The sequence below is a fragment of the Urocitellus parryii genome, chromosome 8 (genome assembly GCF_045843805.1).
Source record: "Urocitellus parryii isolate mUroPar1 chromosome 8, mUroPar1.hap1, whole genome shotgun sequence".
Classification (NCBI taxonomy): Eukaryota; Metazoa; Chordata; class Mammalia; order Rodentia; family Sciuridae; genus Urocitellus; species Urocitellus parryii.
This window is the reverse complement of record NC_135538.1, coordinates 104,786,404-104,807,047: the sequence shown is the minus strand read 5'-3', so window position 1 is coordinate 104,807,047 and position 20,644 is coordinate 104,786,404. Positions and strand designations below refer to the sequence as shown.

General features: G+C 38.0%; 1 protein-coding gene across 1 annotated transcript; it reads left to right on the top strand.

Annotated features, from left to right (window-relative positions):
• The first annotated feature begins 389 nt into the window (after window positions 1-389).
• Ankrd66 (ankyrin repeat domain 66) lies at window positions 390-6,135 on the top strand. Its single transcript, XM_026394483.2, has 3 exons — window positions 390-552; window positions 1,427-1,655; window positions 5,937-6,135. The coding sequence occupies exons 1-3, from the start codon at window positions 390-392 to the stop codon at window positions 6,133-6,135; spliced, it is 591 nt and encodes a 196-aa protein (XP_026250268.2).
• The last annotated feature ends 14,509 nt before the right edge of the window (window positions 6,136-20,644 follow it).

Genomic DNA, 20,644 nt, shown 5'->3' with positions numbered 1-20,644 from the left:
TGTCTCATAATCCTAGATGTTTATACCCATTCTACAGATGAGAAAGACACAGAATTATACGACAAACTTAAGGAACACTACTAGAATTTTGAAGTGGGAGTGGGAAATAGTGCTAGAAGGTGGTTTGAAGCCAGTCCATGAGTGTAGACATAATTCAGTGTGCAGTGGGAGCCATCAGTAGTTTTGGGGGTAGGGGACTGGCATGCAGTAACCATAGTAGCTAAGATCCAAGGCCACACTCAGCTGAGACCACACGCCAGGCAAGCCTAGCAGCAAATGCATGAGGCAGGAAAGAAAATCCACAACACAAAACTCTGTGGAGCACTTGTTAGGAATTAAGGGCTGTAATCAAATTTCCTAAATGATGTGTCTCTCCCACAGTTTCTGTCATGGAATTCACCAAAATATCCAACCTGACAAAGCTCCACCAAGCTGTGGCTCTGGGGGACTACAATTTAGTGAAGAGGATTTTGAAGAAAGGTCTTTGTGATCCAAACTACAAGGATGTCGACTGGAAAGACCGGACCCCCCTTCACTGGGCTGCAATCAAAGGTGGGTGGGCGATGCCTTCGTAGATCCACCCCTGTGAGCCCACCATTCAGTCTACAGGCTGTGTACAGAGTAGAAAAAAATATTTTTTCTGGAAATAGGTGGAGCATTTCAATCATCACCCCTTACCAGCATTAGCAAATTTAGTTTGTTATTTAGTGTCTCTGGGCCTCAGTTTATGCTTCTATATAATGGGGGTAGTAATGTTACAGTGGAGTGATAGGCGTTCAGTAAGACAGTGGGTATACAACACCTAGCATATAATCTGCTCTTAATTAATATTAGTCTTCTGCCATCTCCAAAACCACCTTCAGAGAGCACTTGCCACCTGCTGGCCACTGGGCTGTGTACTTTATCTCTGTAGCTTCACTTGTATTTCTCAAACTTCAGTGAGGTAAGTGATAATATTCTAACTGATAGATGAAGAAATGAAACCTCAGACATTTGTTTCTTATCCAAGGTGATACACCTTAGTAAGTGACATTGTGAGGATATGAACCCACATCTATCTGGTGAGAAAGTCTATTTGCAAGCTGTTAGCTAAATATAAGTGGGCTTTAAAATATTTGTTTTTGAAATGAGCATTGAAAGAGGAGCCTGGCCAGTACTCTCGTGAGCAGGACCTGTCCACCTGGGACAGTGGACAGGAGAGGAGTGTCCTGGAAGGAGTACAGGATGTACTGTAAGAGCAGTACCCTGTGGGAGTGAGGACAGGGTGCTGATTCCCCAGTAAGAAGAAGGAGAAGGGATAGGAAGCCGGAGGCACCCCAGAGGCGCATTTCCTACCCCTGTCATGTTGTCGAGGCTGGCCCTAGTCTCAGGCCGTGGGGGACATTTTCCTCTTAACCTCCTCCTGTTTCTTCTTGGTCCCTCTAAGGGCAAGTGGAAGTGATGCATCTCCTGATAGGCTGTGGAGCCAGGCCCTGCCTGGTAACTGATGTGGGCTGGACCCCCGCTCACTTTGCAGCTGAGTGCGGCCACTTGAACGTACTTAGAGCCCTGCATGCCCTGCATGCCGCCATCGACGCCCCCGATTTCTTTGGAGACACACCTAAGAGGATCGCACAGATCTATGGGCACAGAGCCTGTGTGGCCTTCCTGGAGGAGTAAGTTTCTTTTTTATTTTTATTTTATTTTTTTGCTTCCCAGCTATAGGAAGGGCAAAGATACAGAAGCCTGTGATCAAGGTCTTTGCCCACTCAGTGGGCTCAAGTCAATGAAAAAGAAATGAGAAAATCCAGTCAACTGACTATTGTTTTCATTAATTTTTAAATTGAGTTATTTTCACAGAAATGACTGGCCTCAGGTAAAAAATACATTGATCTGTTGTTTTAGATGATACAAAAATTGTCTCTGATCAGAGAATTGGGACACAGTTTGAAGAAAGGCGATGATCCCAGATTCATGGGCCCCTGTGGCTTTCTAAAAGGTATTCAAGCTGTGTGACCTTGTACAGGTTGTCACCTTCCTGACCCTCCATTACCTAATATTTAAAATGAGGCAGATGAATTAGAATTTGATTTTTTTCAGACCCTTTTACTTTTTCAAGCATCTATGTTCATCTGTGAATCCCCTACCAACACATATACCCAAATAAGAATTTATCTAACATTTTGTTCATTTTTTTTTACTCAGTCAAGACATTGAACATAGTTTAATACCAATTATGTGCATAGCAGTAGAGCTCAGAGAGGGATGGAAATAAAATTTAGACATTTCTAGTTTTGTTGGATCAACAAGTAACTCATATAAGAAATAGTTGAATAATAGTATCTGGCCATTATTTCTTGGAAATGAAGACAAGGTAGATATCAAATCTACTGGGCTGTGCATGATAGAAGAGGAGGGAGGCAGTGAGATGTCTCCTAAGAGCTGGCAAATATAGTTGTAAGAAAGTTAAACTAGGAAAGTCTTTTCCTATAGTGAGATTAGTAATGTGAAGAAGTAACCTAAGAGACTCCTAGGGGAAGTGAGGATTGAACACAGGGGCTTTTTACTACTGAGATATATATCCTTAGTTTTTTGTTTGTTTGTTTGTTTTTAAGTGTGAGACAGGGTCCCACTCAGTTGCTGAGGGCCCTCACTAAGTTGCTCAGGCAGCCTTAACTTGTGATCCTCCTGCCTCAGCTGGGATTATAGGCATGTACCACCAAATCCAGCACAAAAGACTCTCTCTTAAAGATGGTATCGCCCATTTAAAATATCCGAAGTCACAAATTAGGTGATTTGAAGAGCAGAGAGACAGAACCTGAATCTTTGTTTGAATATCTCTATCTTTTCCCCAGTTTTTTCCATTGCCCCTTGTCCTCGGTAAACTCCATGCACTGTATGTGAGATCACAGCTCTCTTCATCTTATCAGTTCCTACAGCCTTAGGTCTTTGAATTGTCAAGACTCTGTCATTCAACATTTTTCATTCCCAATCTATCATGTGCCTGAAAATGTCACCAATCTCACTCGGCTGCCAGGACAGTACTTCTACTTTCTTCTCGTACACTCTTCATAACTTTCCCACCCCTTTTTCATTCATTCTGTACCATACAATCCAGAATTGCCAATCTCGGGGAAACTTCTGTGCTCTCTACTCCTAGGCTTGGTTGACTAGAGAAAAAAAAAAATCCCAACAAGAAGTAAATGAGCATCATCAGAAAGATTTTTTTCTCGGCTTGGCTCTCTCTTCCTGTCCTACTTCCTCACTGTCAATTCAAGTCCCCATTACACTCTCTCAGAGGGTATGTCTTCTTGAAACTTTGGGGTACATGTTTTCCAACCCCTGTATCTACATATATATGTATGTATACATCCACACACACATACATATATACACCTATGTACGTATATACACACATGTGTATATGTATGTATACACATGTATGTATACATATATGTGTGATATATACATGAGTTTGTATATATATACACACATATATATGTTGGTATGGAGTTGGAAAAAATATATGTGTCTATGGACATATTCTGTAGTGGGAGCTCTAGGTTTTGATTATTTGCTAAGATTTGCAGGAGAATGAAGAACCCTAACTTACATTTCTTTTAGCTGATTAGAATAGTGTATCCCTGCAGATCTTACATATACTTATATCAGTTCCTTCTTGCCTCCCATTCCTTCTTCTGTAAAAAGGGTTACCCCTCCATGTAGATTCTTCATGTCTCTTCTACAAGGCTATTGCTACTGTATTCTTTGTTGCATTTTTACTCTATCTCCTGCATTTTTTATGTTCCTTCCTTTCATTTCTTTTTAGTCTGTGAACATGTTCAAATAGACCTTATTAAGCAAAAAGCAGAACCCCACTTCTGTTCCTTTCTTCCCTACACTTCAAAGCTACTTGAAAATTAACTTACATAATTATTTCTACTTCCTCACCCAGACTTCCTCCTGCCCCATCTGTTTACGGAGTCAGCTCTCACCCAAGTTCTTATGAAGTTCTTGTTTGCTAAGCCAATGGCTTATTCTTAGTTCACATCTTACCTCTACTTAATTCCCATTTATTATATTTCAGAAACTCTTCTCCCTTACTTAATCTGATGCTACTCTCTCCTAGCTTCCCCTCCCCTTCTCTGATTATTTCTCATGATATGCATATAATTTTTTAAAAGAAAAATTAAATGGTTTATTCTTACATGCCTTTAAGATGCTGAAATTCCTCTGGGTCCTGCCTTTGGCTCTGCTGCACTGACATTCTCTGAGTAATCTCAGCCCCTCCTTAGTGGCCAAAAGGTGGATGAATGTGACACATGGCCCAAGTATAACTGAGATGGAGGAACAGTGGCTCTCCTCAAATAGTGGGGAGTGTTATTGCCAGGAAAACTGTGCAGGCAGAAACAATAACATCAAACACAAGGTGCGTGAGTCATCCTATTGCACTGAAAACTTCCCTCTGACAGAGAGACTAGAGACAGAATCCTGGGTTAAGAGGAAGTTAATTTGGATCTGGAAAGATAGCTAAGACCTGCAAATGGAGGAGGGAGAAAAATCTGTTGATTTGGAATGAAGCCACCAAGTTGGATTTGTGCATAGGTTGTGCGCATATGTGAAGAGGTAGAGGGCAGTGGCAGGATGAATGCCTGGCAAAGTAGAGTATCCATCTGAGGGAGATGTGGAGGATAAATGTGCATGAGTAGGTCAGTGGGTGGCCATAGTCAGCCAGGCAAGTGATAAATGTGAACTCAGGGGATTGACAAGCGGAAAGAGATGCTTTAATAAAGTTGCTTATGCATTGGAGGAGGTGACGGTGGTGCTATGTAGGTAGACTTGGAGGCATTTAGACTCTAAGTGAGGAGACCACTTAAGGATTTCTTAGCAGTTCATGTTGTGAGTAGGTGAGCTCCTGGGCTAGGAGGATGCAGAAGAAGGATATAAGATATTTTTAAGATATTTGATAATTTTCTGAACATCCTAGGGATCATTGAGGAAAACTTGAACTTTTGATTCAGGCTTTCTAAGTAGCAAATCACTTATTCAACAGGTAGAAGTGAACCCTACTATGTGTATGTCATTAAATTAGACACTAAAAAGGACATAAAGATAAATCAGACATAGGACTAGACATCAAGAGGTTTCCTTTCTGGCCAGGTGTGATGGTGCACACCTGTAATCACAGCAGTTTGGAAGGCTAAGGCAGGTAAGACCAAAAGTTCAAAGCCAGTTTCAGCAACTTAGTGAGGCCCTAAGCAACTCAGCAATCCTGTCTCTAAATAAAATATTAAAAAGCTCTGGGGATGTGTCTCAGTGGTAAAGTGCCCCTGGGTTCAATCCCTATACCAAAACAACAACAACAACAACAATAACAAATGTTCCTTTTGACTGGGAGAGAAAATAACTTGTTTAACAACTTATTTATATAAATAACACTGAACAAGAGAAAGTGACAAGAGGAGGGATGCTAAATAGTCTGAAGATTAAAAGGTCACTTCCAGCTTGCTGATGGTAGATTAGGGGGTTGGGGGGACAGGAAGTTTCCCTGTGCTCTGACTTGAGAGATTTTTTTTCCCCCTCAGTACTAGGGATTGATCCCAGGGCCTCACATTGTTTAAATTTTAAATAATGAACATGCATTGCTTTAATAATTAGGAAAAAATACAATTAACAGCAAATAAAAAGAAAATAGCCTCTTCAGTAACAGGCCTCTTGCTGTGTAAGCAAAATAAGATTTAGCAGTTCCTTCTTTGAGTCTATGTATCATCAACATCTTACTCTGACACATCACTTTCCTCCACCTCCAAGTAGTTTCTTTGGCTTCTGAGACATCTCTAAGTGTGCACTTGGAACCCGGCAAACTAGGCCTCCTTCCAGGCTGTGTGTAGAGCAGGAAGAGAGAGCTTGGTCCCTGGCTCCCTGCCCCATGCTCAGGCCTGTCTGTCTTTGTCTAGGGCGGAGCCTGAGTGCAGGGACCATCGCAGAGCAGCTGAGCAGAACGGGCTGCACCTGGATGAACGGGACCCAGACTGGGATGCCAAGAAAAGGGAGCTGGAGCTGTCTCTTCCTTCCCCCAGCAAAAATACTAATAAAAAGAAGAAGAGAAGTGGAGGCCCAGCCAAGCTTAAATATACCAAGGAGAGAAAAGCGTGAGGGCTGAGCCTGAGGGCTGGATCCTTGTCTGGCGCTGCCAATCTAGAGGTTGTCAGGCTTGTGTTGTCTTTACATAATTTTACTCCAGGACACCGACCCTGGCTTCTACCAGAAGTTCATGATCATTTCAAATTTCATTCGGTTTGAGAATCTTGCCCAGGTGCTCTCAGCATGAGCGGCTGTCTCCTAAAACCTGCTGTCCACCAGACCAGGAGGGGACAAACTTTAGCAGGCCAGCTGCTTACACTTTTTTTTTCTCACCACTAATTTGTACCATTCCCCCACCCCATACCCCATTATAGAATTTCAGGGATCAAAGAAAGAGTCCTGAGGAAACTTGATTTTTTCTAGGCAAAAAAGGAAAAAAAAGAAAAAGTAAAAACAATACCCTAAAAAAAAAAAAAAAAAAACTTAACATTATCCTTTCAATCTATGAAAAAAAATTGTATTTATTGTCACATAGACTAAGCAATGATGTGAACAACTGTATTTCCCAGTTTCCAGCCTTTTCTTTTTCTTTTTTCTTTTGTGGGACCTGCAATGCCAGGCAAGTCATTTTTACCCATGATTATGTCCACACAGGAGGAACACTTTGGGCCATAGACTAGCTCAGTGAGAAACAACTGAAATTAGTTCATCCCTCATAACTAATAAAAGGTAATAATGTGAAATAATGGAATGTGATTGTGGATCCACTTTTTCTACTGTAAAATTCAGAAAGTTTAAATACAGATTACATTAGATATTTCCAATAAAAATATGGCATCCAATCTGAGATATAAAATACACATTGGATTTTAAAAACTTAGTACAAAACATGTAAAATGTCTTATAATTTTTAATACTTATTTGTTGCAATGATAATTTTTTGACATTTAGGATGAAATAAAATTTGTAAAAATTAATTTTACTTTTTGCTTTTCTCTTTGAAAAACATGTGACTAATAGAATGTTTAAAATTACCTATATGGTTTGCATTTTACTTCTATTAGCATTTCTATAGAATTTAGAAAACATTTAAAGCTTCTATTACTAGACTGGTCTGGTATATTTTACCTTAATTTGCTACTCCACATTCTAGGTTTATTAATTTTTCTGCCTAACTCAGTGTCTTTAGCTGCCAGACATCAGCATTACACACTTTCCAATTCATGCTCCTGGTAATATAAGCCATTTTTGATTTGGATTTTCTAAAATTAAAAAAAAAAGCTTTAATGACTAATAAGAAAGCAGTTTACTATCGAGGATAACTTTCCTACTTATCTTTACCCCTGAGCATCAATTCCCTTCTTCTCTGACTTGACAATCCCAGGATGCCCCCTGCTTGCCCTGTTTTTCCTGATTCTCAGCTCAGACGAACATTGGAAAACACCTGACTCAAGCTGGACTAAGAAGATTCTTCTCCTGGGAACTTGAAAAGAAGTTTTCATGAGAGGTTGGACCAGGAACAGACAACTTCAGAAAAATGAAGAGGCCCATCCTACAAGAGGGCTAAGGAAGTATAGAGAGGTGTTCTAGGAAGAGGAGGAGAGGACTAAGGCAAAAGATGGAGAGAGGTGGATAGTTTAGATAGATGATTGATTGATAGATTAACATCTTTCTACATTCTACTTCTCGCTGCTTACTCAGAGCCTATTAAATGGTATTTTCATGATAAAATTTCTCTTTGCCTACAGTACATATTAAATCGATGTTTTTCTTTGCAAATAGACTTTTCCTAATAAGCATGCTATTTTAATATAATGGGCTCATGAGTCAAGCCCACTTAGGTTTGTATCCTAAACATAGGTGGAATGTCCTGTATGCTTTCCAGTTGCTGTGAGGATGAGATGCAGTGACATGTGTAAAATGCTGGCGTTGGCACTAACTGGCCCCATGCAATGAATGGCTAGGGTATTGTCACAGAAGGGAGCTCCCTTGAGAATCTCAAAGGTGTTCAGATGTATCATCCTTTATGAGTCCAGTGAAGCTTTCCATTGTCCCATTTTTTTGGCATGGTTAATAGCCTGACCTGCATTGGCTGAAAAGACATGGACCAAACTGTGAAAAAGCCTCCTTGGGTGACCCTTATTGCAACCCTAACCTCAAGGCCTCTCAGAACTCTCCTTGTGTCCTCCTTTCATATTTATTGAATTGTTAGGAAACATGTTCTTCTCCCACAAATGTTCATACAGTAAATAAGAACAACAGGAAAAGGATGCTAAAATAGCTTGCCTATGACTATATTGGTGCAATGTCCACACTCTATGAGCACCTTGTGTGTATTTTATCCAATCTGCTTGACATACTTGCAAGACAGGTACCTTTATATCCAACTGACATCACTATCAGAAGTTCTGAGGGGTTGTGACTTACCCAAAACCAAATGGGTTAGATATAGCACTAATCCTTCAGGCATTGGGAAGTTGAACAGGTTGCTTAACTCTTCTAATTTCCTTGTCGGTAAGTTGGGAATAACACCAGTGCCTATACCACAGAGTTATTGGAAGGATTAAATAAGGCAATTCATTTCCAGTGTTCACTACCCAGAAAGGGGTCATTAAATAGTAGATGGGGTTATTTTTCTCAGTCTTTGGTGTCCCAGATATGTAACAACAATGATTGCTGGGGCTGGGGTTGTGGCTCTGCCACAGAGCACTTGCCTCGCAAGTGTGAGGCACTGGGTTCAGTCCTCAGCACCACATAAAAATAAATAAACAAAAGAAAAGTATTATGTCCATCTACAACTAAAAACAAAAACAATGTTAATAAAAAGAATGACGGCTAAGTTGCTTGGCATTGTCCCAGAGGGAGGCAACATGGGCACAGGGATTTCTCTGTAGCCCATTAAAGTCCTAAATGAAGGTGCTCACCTGTTTTCCTGCCTCTGAGGTTGAGCCTTTAACTTAGGAACATCAAATCTGAAGTTATTTCACAATGACACAAGTTTATCCCTTGAAAGGTAAGTGGACTGTACACATCTACTCTCACTCTGCTACATACGGGTCCATTTCAGTGGGGTCGATTTGAGATTTGCAGCAGTTGGCGGGGGTGGTATTTGTGTTGTCTGTTCTCTCTCACCCTCACAAGTGGAGAGGAGTTAGCAGATTGCATCATGTAGGAAGTTGAGGCAACATCATGTTATGGGAAAGGCACTTTTCTTTCTTCTTCTTCTTTCTTCTTCTCCCCTTCCTCCTCCTCCTCCACCTCCTCTCCCTCCTCCTTCTCCTTCTCTTCCTCTTTCTCACCCCTCCTCCTACTTCTTCTTTCTTCTTCTCTTCCTCCTCCTTCTTCTTTTTTTTTTTTTTTTGCTAATCATCAGATACTATATGCCTAATACTATGTTTTGCTCTGAGAATCAAAAGATTAGTGACGCCTGAGTAGGCTGCGTGATCCTGAAAGCACTTAACTCAATGTGGAATACCTATTGCCTAGAAGGGTAAATGTAAATGTTTTCTAAAAGCAAAGGAAGCAAGCTACCTTAAAAGATGCCTTTGTCCTGGCTTTATTTATTTTTATTTTTTCTTTTTATTTATATATGACAGTGGAATGCATTACAATTTTTATTACACATATAGAGCACAATTTTTCATATCTCTGTATACACAGTATATTCACACCAATTCATGTCTTCATACCTGTACTTTGGATAATAATGATCATCACATTCCACCATCATTAATAACCCCATGCCCCCTTTCTTTTCCTCCAACCCCTCTGCCCTATCTAGAGTTCGTGTATTCCTCCCATGCTCCCCCTCCCAACCCGACAATGAATGAACCTCCTTATATCAAAGAAAACATTCAGCATTTGGTTTTTTGGGGATTGACTAACTTCACTTAGCATTATCTTCTCAAACTCCAACCATTTACCTGCAAATGCCATGATTTTATTCTCTTTTATTACTGAGTAATACTCCATTGTGTATATATGCCACTTTTTTTTTATCCCAAAGGACTTAAAAACAGCATGCTACAGGGACACAGCCACATCAATATTTATAGAAACACAATTCACAATAGCTAAACTGTGGAACCAACTTAGATGCCCTTTAATAGATGAATGGATAAAAAAAATGTCCTGGCTTTATAAATGAGAAATGGGAGCTGTTAAAAGCTGAGGCAGGTATCCCCTCTCCCCAAAATCAGATGTTGAAATCCTAATCCTCAGTTCCTCAGCCTATACTGTTATTTAGAAAAGCAGTCATAGCAGATGTAATAGTTAAGATGGGTTTATACTGAAGGAGAGTGGGTCCCTAGTCTAATATGATTAATATCCTTATAAGAGACCTAGAGGAAAGACAGTGTGAAGAGATATAGCAAGGAGATGGACATCTATAAACTAAGGAGAGATGCTTGTGACAGTTCCCTCCCTTGATGTTTTGAGATTGAACCAACCATGCTGATACCCTGAGTTCAAACCTGTAACCTCTAAAAGTACAAGTCACCTACTGTGTGGTACTTTGTTATAGCAAACTTAGCAAACTAATTCAGAAGCATTTAAATAAAAGTATTGGTTACCAAGCCAGAAATTTTTTTGTCATGTCTCTGAGCAGTTATAGAGCATATCAGAAGGGCTTGAGTATTTTTTGAATACCTTTGAATATAATGCCTTTTGAAGATTAGAACCCAAAGCTTTTGATTCCTAGTTCAGACAGAGCTACTTCCAAGATAATAAATAGCACTGTGCATGTCCAGTGCATTTTAATATAGAAGAAAAGTTGTTTTTTTTGGTTGATAATTGAATTACATGGACTCTTTTCTTGGTCATGGAAGGTTTTTTAAAAATCAATAATAATTACTGTGGATTCTAAGAATGTTCACTTGGGGTGTGTCTCCATGTAATAAAAGCGTCTAGGTAGAAAAATGTAGGCAACACTATTGGTTATTATTTATGTTTTCAAAGAGGTTGTTGGGATTTTTTTTAGTAATATCTATTATTTGCCATTGGTTGAGGGAAAGTCCCAGATGGTCTAGTTTCAGCTATAAATGTTATTAAATATTTTTATTACCAGTTTTCTGACTTTTTTTTGGTTATTTTTGTTGTTTTTCTATTTCCATCTTATATACTCCCTTGGCAGGCAGTGTTCCCTTGAGGGTCCTCGAAGATAAACTTGTTGTGTGAAAGCAAACAAAAACATCTAACAAAAAAAGTGGTGCATCCAAATCACATATTTTGCAATTAACTGTTCTATAAAAATGAAAATGATTGAAGCAGTCCCTCTTCTTTGAATGTTACAACATTGGTTTTTGAGATGATCGTACCTTGAGTCTTGAATTCTGTTCCCATCCCCAAACACATTATTAAATGCAGGGAAGATAAATTCAAAAGGTAAAGTAAGTAAAATGTGGATTAAGGAATCTATTAGGAAGGAGATCATTAAAGCAATATTCATCAAGAATAATTTTAAATATATCAGTCTACAGCTTTCAGAGAAAATATAAAATTTTTAAAATTGAGGTAACACAAAAATAAAAATTATAACTAATTATAGAATTTTTATTACCAATCCCTATCCCTTCATCTAATCTCATTTCCTAATACTCGTCTTTCTACACTTGCTACCTAGTAATGTCTACAATAAATGCTAAACATGGTTTCAAACATGTCACTTTGTCCACTCAATAACTCTTTGAGGTAGGTGTTATTGTGATGACACAGGGATTTATAAGGTTAGGTAATCTTCCTGTTCACACAGCTAGCGGGGGCCAAAGTAAGAACTTGGATTTAAGCAATGTGGCTTCATATTGTGGCCTCATGGCCACTGTGCCACACACCCTGCCTCTCTCTCTGCACTGGCCCTGGTTTCCGTCTTCTAGGCACCTTCTTTCTTTCCTCCTGCCTCTCCTAATCCTCTTCCTCCCTCAGGGTCTACCTTCAGCAGGAAGCCTTCTCAGAGTACACAGCTCACTTTAGACCTGTTTCTAGATTTATTAAATTTTCAATGATGTAATTGATTGATGTGTTATCACCTTCCTCTACTCTTAAGCTTGGTTCTACTTTAGGGTCTCTAACAAGCAGGGGCTCTGCATAGATTTATTTGGTTTCCCTATAGGGCTTAGCACAATGCTAATCACATCTACATTTTCTGATCAGGAATGGAGTCACTAAATGTTTTCTAGATCAGGATGAGGAAGGATCTTTTCCCACTAAAACTGGAAAAAAGAAACTCATGGAATTGAAGCTGGAGTATTTGAGAAATTAAGGATGGTTTTCTCTACAAATTAGAGGAACTTGAGCTTTCTGTCTTTCAATCCTAATCTTTAGAAACTGGTACAAGTTTAAGTTTAACCCAAGTTACTGAGCTGGTTGCAGAGTCAAATGATAGAAGCTTCTGTGTGCTGAGCATTGACTATGTGCCAAGTGTTTTGTATCAATCTCTTCCAAACATCATGCTGACCCAGTGAGCCAAGTATTTTTATAGATAAATAAACAGAAGTTTAGTTAAGTTTTCTGTCTACAATGAGGTAATCAACAAGTTACAGATACTAGTGTTTGCAAACCATGCTTTCTGTGCTTGATTCCTTTGGTTTATTCATTCACAGTTTCCAAGGCTGCCTTTGTATTTAGCCAAGTTTTTTTGTCTTTGATTTTCATCCAAAATGTTCCAGAGAAAAGTACTTATGAATACTGATTTCAATTTTCTTCTAAAATGAAAATGACATAATGGTGGCATTCACAGTTGACATGTCTGTCTTCTTATAAAATCCCAATGATCTGGGGAAAAAAAGCTGCTATAACTAATTAGGTCACTGGATAGCAAATATGCTTATGAAGATATTGAGTAATATTTCAATATTACTGGTAAAAATCAGCTGTTCTTACTAGATAAGACTGACTTGACTAACTCTAACATCAAATTTTGTCTTTGGTCTAGAATTATGTCAGTCTGGTGAGATAACCATGTTGTCTTTATGATAATATGACTATGTGACTACAATTTCGATAGTTTCTTATTGTTAAAAACAAGGAACCCTACAGGTAGTAAAAGGCTAGCAAGGGAATACTACAAAGAACTCTGTCTCAAATTTGGCAACTTTATAGGAAATATAAAAATTTATTGAAAGACACAAATTGTCAAAGTTCACTTTTAAAAGAAGAAAGAAATAGTTCTATATTAATTTTTAAAAAATGAATTGAGCTTGGTGTGGTGATGTACATTCATAGTTCCAGCTACTTGGGAGGCTGATGTGGAGGGAATCACCCAAATCCAAGAGTTCAAGGCCAACTTTGGGCAATATCTCAAAATGCATAATAAATGAACAAACAGTTGAATTTGTAATTAAAAAATATTCAAAAAGAAAACTTCAGGCACATGTACTTTTCCTGGCAAAGTCCACCAACCATTCTTCCAGAAAATAGAAGAGGAAGGAATACTTCCCTACACATCTTATGAAGCCAACATTACACTGATAAATCAAACCAGACAAAAATATGGGAAGAAAATTACAAAGTGATATTCCTCATGAACACAGATGCAAAAGTTCTTAACAACCAAAACACCACAAATTAAATTCTGCAGTACATTAAAAGATACAGCTTACATCATTGCTGCGATAATAGTTTTGGTTATCAACTTGACTGGATTAAGAGACATCTAGAAATTTGGTAAAATCTGGGTGTTTCTGTGAAGGTGTTTCCAGAGGTGACTGACACATGGAGTCAACAAACTCAAAAGAAAATGTCTGTCCTGTACAGGCTGGAGAGTCGAATGGAACAAAAACACAGACGGAGGAGAAAGTTTGTGCATGCGCATTCTAGACCCTTCTTGAGCAAGTGCATTTGTTGTGCTGCCATCACTTGAGAACATCAGACTCCAGACTCCTTAATCTTTGAACACAGACTCAGGTTTGCACTACAGACTTGCTTCCGTAACTCTTCCGGGGGCTTCTGGGCCTTCAGCTTCAGACTGGGGCTCTATCATTGGTACCTCTTGTACTGAGTCTTTTGGCTTCTTAGACTGATTTCCATGGCTCTCCAGCCTGCAGACAGCCATTGTGGCAGTATGCAGCTTTTGCTTATGTAAGCAGATTGAATAAACCTCTCTTATACTATATATATATCATATAAAATACACACACACATCAATTTTCTGGAAAACCCTTACTAACACAATAGCTAAATGGGAACCCCCACTCAGGAATACCTGGCTGGTTCACCATTCAATTATCATTATGATCCAATTATTCAATGGTATCAAAATACTAAAGACAAAAACCTATGATCATTTCAATAAATGTGAAAGAACTACAGTTGAAATAATTAATGGCAAAAAACTGAATGTTCTTCTCTTAAGACAGGGAATAAAACAAGTGTTTTCCTCTTGCCATTTCTATTACACCTTATACCAGAAGTTCTAGCTTATGCACCAAGGCAAGAAAAACAAATAAAAAGAAAGCAGATTAAAAAGAAAAGAATAAAGCTAACTCTGTTCATAGATGACACGATTGTCCATTTAGAAAATTCCAAATAATATACAAAGAGAGTTAATAGATCTAATAGTGAGTTCAACAAGGCCACAGGATGTAAGGTCAATATATTTTTTAAAAGTTCTATTTCTATATACTAACAATGAAATTTTGACAACTGGAAAATGTATAAATACCATTTATAATAGCACCAAACCACTGAGCATGGTAAATGAATTTGAGCTTGGCGTGGTGATGTACATTCATAGTTCCAGCTACTTGAGAGGCTGATGTGGAGGGATTACCCAAATCTAGGAGTTCAAGGCCAGCTTTGGGTAATATCTCAAAATGCATAACAAATAAACAAATAGTTGAATTTGTAATAAAAAATATTCAAAAAGAAATTACAACCAATGTTGTAATCCCAGCAACTTGGGAGGCTGAAACAGGTGGATCACAAGTTCAAGCCAGCATTAGCAAGTTAGTGAGGCCCAAAGCAACTTACAGAGACCCTGTCTCAAAAACAAAACAAAACAAAACAACAACAACAACAACAACAACAACAACATTTAAGGGGCTGGGGATGTAGTTTAGTGGTACAGCATCCTTTGGTTCAAGTTCCAGTATTAAATAAAATAACACCAAAATTCTCGGGGATAAATCTAACAAATGTCCATAACATACTATTAATTTATATCTGATAAAAATATGAGCAGGATCTTTATGCTGGAAACTGAAATACTGATTAAAGAAATAAAATATCTAAATAAGTATAGACATATAATTGTCCACTGATTGGAAGATTCAATACTGTTCAAGCATCAGTTCTTCCTAAACTCTTTCATAAATTTATTGGAATTCCAATCAAATTCCACCAGGATTTTCTATATGAATTGACATGTTCCTTCTAAAATTTATAAGAAAAGGAACTAAAATTGTCAAGACAATTTAGAAAAAGAAGAACAAATTGAAAGACATTATCTGATTTCAAGGCTTACAGTAATATAGACAAAAATATAAAAATGTAGATGAAAGGAATAGCACAGAAAGTCAAGAAAAAGACCCACACAATTATAACCAATAATTTTTTTATAAAGGTGACAAGGAAAATCAATAAAGGAAAAAAATTTCCCAACAAATAGTGCAGGAATAATTAGATATCATATTCAAAGAAATGAACTTTCATCTGTACTTGCACCAAATATAGAAATTAACACAAAATATAGACTTGAAAATAAAACACAGAACTTTGAAACTTCTAGAAGAAAATAAAAGAGAAACTCTTCTGGCCTTGGTATTAGGAAAGATGTCTTAAGTATGACAGCAAAAGTATGATTTGTTATTAAAAAATAAAAAAATAGGAGCTTCTGCTATTCAAAAGACACTGTTCAGGGAATAAAAAAAAACAAATCACAAACTTGGAGAGAGTTTTTGAGAACCATATGTCTGATTTTAATAAAGTATATTCATAATGTATTTTTAAAATAAAGTTCAAAACCACAATAGGGTGTGGTGTTGCACACCTATAATCCCTACTTGGAAGGGTGAGACAGGAGGATTGCAAGTTCAAGGCCAGCCTGGACAATTTAGTGAGACTTTGTTTCAAAATAAAAAATTAAAAGGGCTGAAGACATAGCTCAGTGGTAAAGTGCTACAGGGTTAAATTCCTAACCAAATATTTATAAAATAATCCAATTTACAAAATTGGTAAAAAATTTGAAAAGACGATTCATCAAAGAAAATACACAGTTGGAAAATAAGTACATGAAAAGATGCCTGACCTCATTAGCCATAGGGAAATGCAAATTAAAATCACAACAAGAAATTCTACACATTCTTCTGGAATGAAAGAAAGAAAAACAAAACAAACACACACACACACACACACACACACACACCTGACAATACCAAGGGCTGAAGAGAAGTCAAAGTAATTGGAATTCCCATACTTTGCTTGCTGGTGGGAATGCAAAATGGTGCAGCTGTTTTGGAAACAGTTTGAGAATTTCTTATAAAGTTTAGTATTTACTTATTATATGATGTGGCAATCCCAATCTCAGATATGTCCCTAGAATAAAACCTTATATTCATATAAAGCTTGTATGTGAATATTTATTGAGGTTTTATCCATAATTGCCAAAAACTGGGAACAATTCAAATGTCCTCAACTTGTGAATGGATGAACAAACTTGGTAAATAAATGCAATGAGATATTACTTAGTTATAAAAAAAGAGGGTGTGGGGGTGGGGGAATGAAGTGCTAATACCCCATAACATGCCTGAGTCTCCAGTGTATCATGCTGCAGGTAATGAGATCAGACTCAAAAGGCTACATATGTGTGAACTGGTTAGGTGACACTCTGGGAAATATACAGCTGTAAGGACAGAGGACAGACCAGTTGTTGACAGGGACTAGCGATAGGGGAGGGATTGACTTGAAAGGGGCACTGGTAAATGCTTAGGAGAAGCAACTGTTCCGTATTTTGTGAAGTGTGCCGTAGACATTTTTTAATAAGGGGAAGGAATCAGTGGTTACTGAGCTCAAAGCTTTTCAAAACATTGATTCCTTGAGGATTGAGTGTGAAAAAAGATATACATATATCACAGGATGGAGAAATTTTGGGGTGATACTAGGATGGTTTAGTGAATACCCGAATTGGCTGTGTATTAGAATCACCTCTGGAATTAAAAAAAATACTGATTCATGAATTTTAACTCAGATCATAATTCCATAATTCAAGGTCAGATCCCAGGAATTTTTATTTTTTTAATATTGTCTAAGTTGTGGTACCCATCTGGGTTTAGAATCCTGGGCATGTAATTGCTGAAGTCCTTTTCAATATAAACATTCTTATGAATGCATAGAATTCATGATGTATATTCACTTCACTGGGCAAAAATAATAAATATTTATCAGTCCTAAGTGAAATTTAGCGTTTCCTTCAACTATGAATGTGAATAACAAAACTCAGCTGTATTATTAGTTCCTGTGAATTTGTTGCACACAGACATCTCAGATATTTTTTGTTATATTAACATGATATTTCAGATTATGGTTTTTCAGATCATAAAATGTTTTGATTATGTCTCATATCTTGAAGTATCATTTATAATGATTAAAATTGGAAATTATGGTGACCACTGAAATTATTCCAAAATCTAGTTATTTAATAGAAGAACAGAGAAACAGAAATGTTTATTTTAAATTTTTTATTTTTATTTTTTAGTTATACATGACAGTAGAATGTATTTTGACATCTCATACATACATGGAGTATAACTTCCCATTCTTGTGCTTTACACTGACCGAGAAAAAAAAAATGTTGTGACACAAACTGTTATTTTCATATTTTGATAATTGTATTTTAATAAAATTAGTGTCCTTTGTAATCTTTTACATTTTGATTTCTTTTTAAATATTTTTCTTAGAAGGAGCTCCATATGTTCCACCACATGCCCTAAAGAACCCAGGTACAATACATTTAAGCACTTCCATGACAAGGCTTCCTGATTTGAAGTCTTATGACTCCCATAATTGCAGACACATATATATTTAAATGGAAGTAGAGGATGAAAACTCTCTAAATGCAAGTGTGATGACTGGGTTTTGGATCATCGAAGGTGTTTGTAGTTATTGACACCCCTCTCTCACTGAGGTTGGGAGGGAATGCATTCAGTGGTGTGAGGCAGGTTGAGGACAGCAGGGCTTGGGTCTTGAGGGATGCATTGGGCAATGTGAGCCATCCCATGTCACTCATTCTCCACTCATCATGACCAAACTTCCTTTCCTCCCAGTGGTTCAGTACACAGCACATAAAACAAAGGCAAACAAAAATTCAAGGTTGTCAGCTGAATTCAAAGGCAAACAAATATTATGCAATACAAATGAGTAGACACACTGAAAAGGAGGCACAAAACAAGACAGTAAAGATTAAGCTCTATGGAAAAGGAACTACATAATTTCTCTCTTTTAAAAACACAGTGCTTAGAGTTCTGGTTCTAGCAAAGGGAATAAATGGAAAGTTACTTTTGTTTCATTTTTTCTAAGAGTTGTTAATGACTTAAGAATAAAATTCCCAGTACAGGGATGAAAAGGAAGACTGGTCAAGGTGAAGGCATAAAGACTGTATTTTGGAAAAGTGCCATGTCAGAAGGCATCAGAACACAGTGGGCAGAGAGCCAGGGCTTTTGCCCAAGTTAGAGATGGGGTGCAGCACTTCCCAGTTCAGTGACCTTGAGGAAATCTCTAACTTTTGTGAGCCTCAGTTTCTTTTTCTGTAAGTTGGGTTGATGCCAGTTTTATTAATGCTTATGAAATTTTCTCCAGGGAGAAAGTATTGAGAGAGTTGGATTGGAGAAAGCATTCTCCAAATTCATCAAAACCAAAGGCTCCACAAAGAAGACAGATTGAGAGAGGATTAGATAGATGGCTAAATATATTTGAAGCCAAGTAGTGAGAACTGATAGAAAATAGGCACAAGGTTGTTCTTGTAAAATTCTTCCAATTTCCTGTGTTCAAAAGTTTTCTAGATACAATCTCATGTGAAAAATCTGCAGGCTTTTCTATAGCAATAATTTGCCTTTGAAAATGTCTCTAGTGTTTACAAGCCCAGGAAGTGAGGAACAGTTCTCTTATCCTCTGCTATGCAGTTAGAGTTCAGTATCCAGTTTAGAGTATAAAGAATTGGGAAAATCCTAGCAAATCTATTTCCAGAATTTGAATTTGAGCAATTCGATTGGTTTGCCTTTTCTTCAGTTTCCTCCTTAGTGAATGGTTATAGCTATACCTGCCTCTTAGGTCTAAGCCTGATGTACCTGGTACCCACGATTAGTAAATTACAGTGACTGCTGTCCTTATTCCCAGAGTCAAAAGGACCTTAAAGTTCATCTAGCAGAAATCCCTCATTTACAAGTGGGCAATCAGGTGCCCAGAGAAGAAAACCAATTTCCCCAGGGACACAGCTGAATGGCTGTAGAACTAGGATCTGTATTCAGGGCTTCAGTGTTCCCTTCCAGGAGGCTACCCATCTTACCATTCTGCCTCCTGAAGCTGTTTCTTCAATTTTATAAAATTACATAGAACAACCAGGTGTCATCAATAATTTCTATGCAAAAAGGCAATCAGGTGTTATCAATAATTTCTGTGCAAAAGAGCAAATTCCAGCAAAAGCTAGCTTTTGGAGCTTGTTGTCCTGATGGCTTTGCTGCCCTGTTCTCAGCTTTGGGTACTCCTAAATTCAATAGGGTCAAAGAAATTTGAAGTAACCTGACTTAAATTTTCTAGGTATCTTGGATCTAAAAAGCACTGAAATTTTAGGAAATTCACTGGCACATTGGCACCCCCAGCAAGCTGTTTATTGTCCCATCTCATTTGAGAAGATTAGGACAAAGAAGCAGCTTTCCTCCAGAATGATTGGGTCCCAAGACCGTCCTGTTCCTATGTATGTTCCCCCTTATTGGGCTGGGAAACTACAAATTCTTGCCAAATTCACAAAAGAGAAATCAGAAACCTTCTCCTATTAGGAACCATGGGACTGTTTAGCAATTTTGCACCACTGATAGGGGACACATGTGAGTGGTGGGAACACAGGGTTAAAGGAATAATTCTAAAAAATGGGCCCACTGTGCTGATCCCACATGCTTTCTTGTCCAAGAAGCATTTTCCCTGAAGCCCTGCCTGGCTTAAACAGACAGGATATGTCACATGCCTCAGTAAACTACCTGTTATCAGCAGGAGAAATGCAGGCCCAACATAATGCCAATAAGAGGACACAAGTTACCCTGAAGGAGGAGGCTTTTGTGACACTTTCACAGACCAGATCTTGGAATTCATGGGAGATAAGGATAATTCCCTCTAACCATAAAATGTGTAAGAACAGGTTCCAATTAGAACCAGTCAGCATGGGCCAAAGTGACCTAAAATGGTCATGGCAGTGGGGACTTGAAAGTCTGATGTCATCCTGCTGTCAGTCAAAAGTCAAGAGATAAACCTGGGTGGAACTCTTTGGAATTTTCACTGAGACCCCTAATAAAACTGGGCAAGAGAGGCATGTGGTCCTTCTCCTCTCTGTCCCATTCTTTCCCTTGAGAGTGTCTTCTTTTCCCCTTTCCCATCCCCTCTA